The 1,458-nt window shown below is 40.1% G+C and overlaps 1 protein-coding gene across 1 annotated transcript; it reads right to left on the bottom strand.

The window, feature by feature from the left end:
- Positions 1-515: 515 nt before the first annotated feature.
- On the bottom strand, positions 516-1,169 carry LOC112922044 (large ribosomal subunit protein eL39). Its single transcript, XM_026001474.2, has one exon. It carries the CDS (start codon positions 1,121-1,123, stop codon positions 968-970), a length of 156 nt encoding a protein of 51 aa, XP_025857259.1. The 5' UTR covers positions 1,124-1,169; the 3' UTR covers positions 516-967.
- Between the last annotated feature and the right edge of the window lie 289 nt (positions 1,170-1,458).

The raw sequence follows: 1,458 nt of genomic DNA, 5'->3' as shown, positions 1-1,458 counted from the left end.
CATCCCAAGGACCCGTGATACATAGAATCTGAAGAATGTGACTCAGCCTTTCAAGGACAGATCAGGTACCTTGGGGGAAAAGCTGAGTAAAAAAAAAAAGAAAGCCAGAAAAAAAGCCTGGGGCCTGGGCTGGGGGTGGGGGTAACAATGAGAAAAATGAAAATGGATCCTTTTGTGTTTATCTGGGAAAGACTCTAAGTAGGGTGGTAGGTGATTAAATGAGAAAAGTAAATTAGTGTTTTGTACCATCCTCTGGATGCAATGTCCAGCCTCAACTTTATCCCTGAACTCCTCACTTACATATTTAACAGTCTATGTTAAATAGACTTTAAGATGTGCACTTGTTTTTCTATTTCTCTCATAACCACTACCACCAACATATACTACATTATGGAAAAACCTATGTACCTACCTCCAAAATGTATCTTGATTTGGTCCATTTTTTTCCATATTACTGCCAGTATTGCCATTTCTCATATGACTATAGATTCTTTTTTTTTTTTTTAAAGATTTTATTTGAGAGAAAGCACATGAGCAAGGGGAGGAGCAGAGAGAGGGAGACATGCTGACTCCCCGTCAAGACCTGAGCCAAAGGCAGACGCTTAGCAGACAGAGCCACACAGGCGTCCCCTAGCCACACTTTAAATACTTCGTTGTCAAGGGCCATTTCTATCACTGCAGAAAGTTCTATCAGACGGTGCTATGTGAGATCTGACAGGAGGGGGAATTCAGTACTTCACAAATCAGGACACAACAGCAGCTCAGCTGAAAGGTCTCACATTTATTACTGAACCAACCTACTGGTATAGAGGCATAGTAACAGAGAAAATCATTCCCTTGATAAGACATGTCTATTGGCCAGGTAGGAAGGATGTTTCCATATTGATAGGATAGGAACATGTGATCTCCATGTGGCTTAAATATGTGTACCAATTATGTTTGCTATTTCATGATGTGCGATGCTTCCTCACAGACCCAGCTTGGTTCTTCTCCAGTGTCTCCTCTTGGAGTTGTACCTGATTTTATTACCAGTTTTCATCCGAATCCACTGGGGAATAGGACGATTCTGCTTTTGCTTCTTGGCCAGGAATCGCTTGATTCTGAAAGTCTTGTGAGAAGACATGGCAATCACAGTCAACGACACGCAACCAGGATGGCGGCGGAAAGGAGAGAGAGCTATGACTATAGATTCTTAATTGTTCTCCCCTGTTCCTACAATCCATTCTGTACACAGCAGCCAGGGAGTGATACTCACATCATGTCATCTTCCAAACTAAAATAATTTAATGGCTTTCTATGACTTTTAGGATAAGATCACAAACCTTTATGTAACTTACAAGCCTTAATATACAACTATTTAATTTCTTACTAAAGTGGTTTTTCTAGATCAAAATCTTTTATGTTTCATGAAATTTTCCTCTGAAAATATTAAACCAATCGATTCTCTCTCAGCAATGA

This window comes from Vulpes vulpes, chromosome 1 (assembly GCF_048418805.1).
Source record: "Vulpes vulpes isolate BD-2025 chromosome 1, VulVul3, whole genome shotgun sequence".
NCBI classification, from domain to species: Eukaryota; Metazoa; Chordata; class Mammalia; order Carnivora; family Canidae; genus Vulpes; species Vulpes vulpes.
The sequence above is the reverse complement of the archived record's forward strand: the minus strand, read 5'-3'. Positions and strand labels throughout refer to the sequence as shown.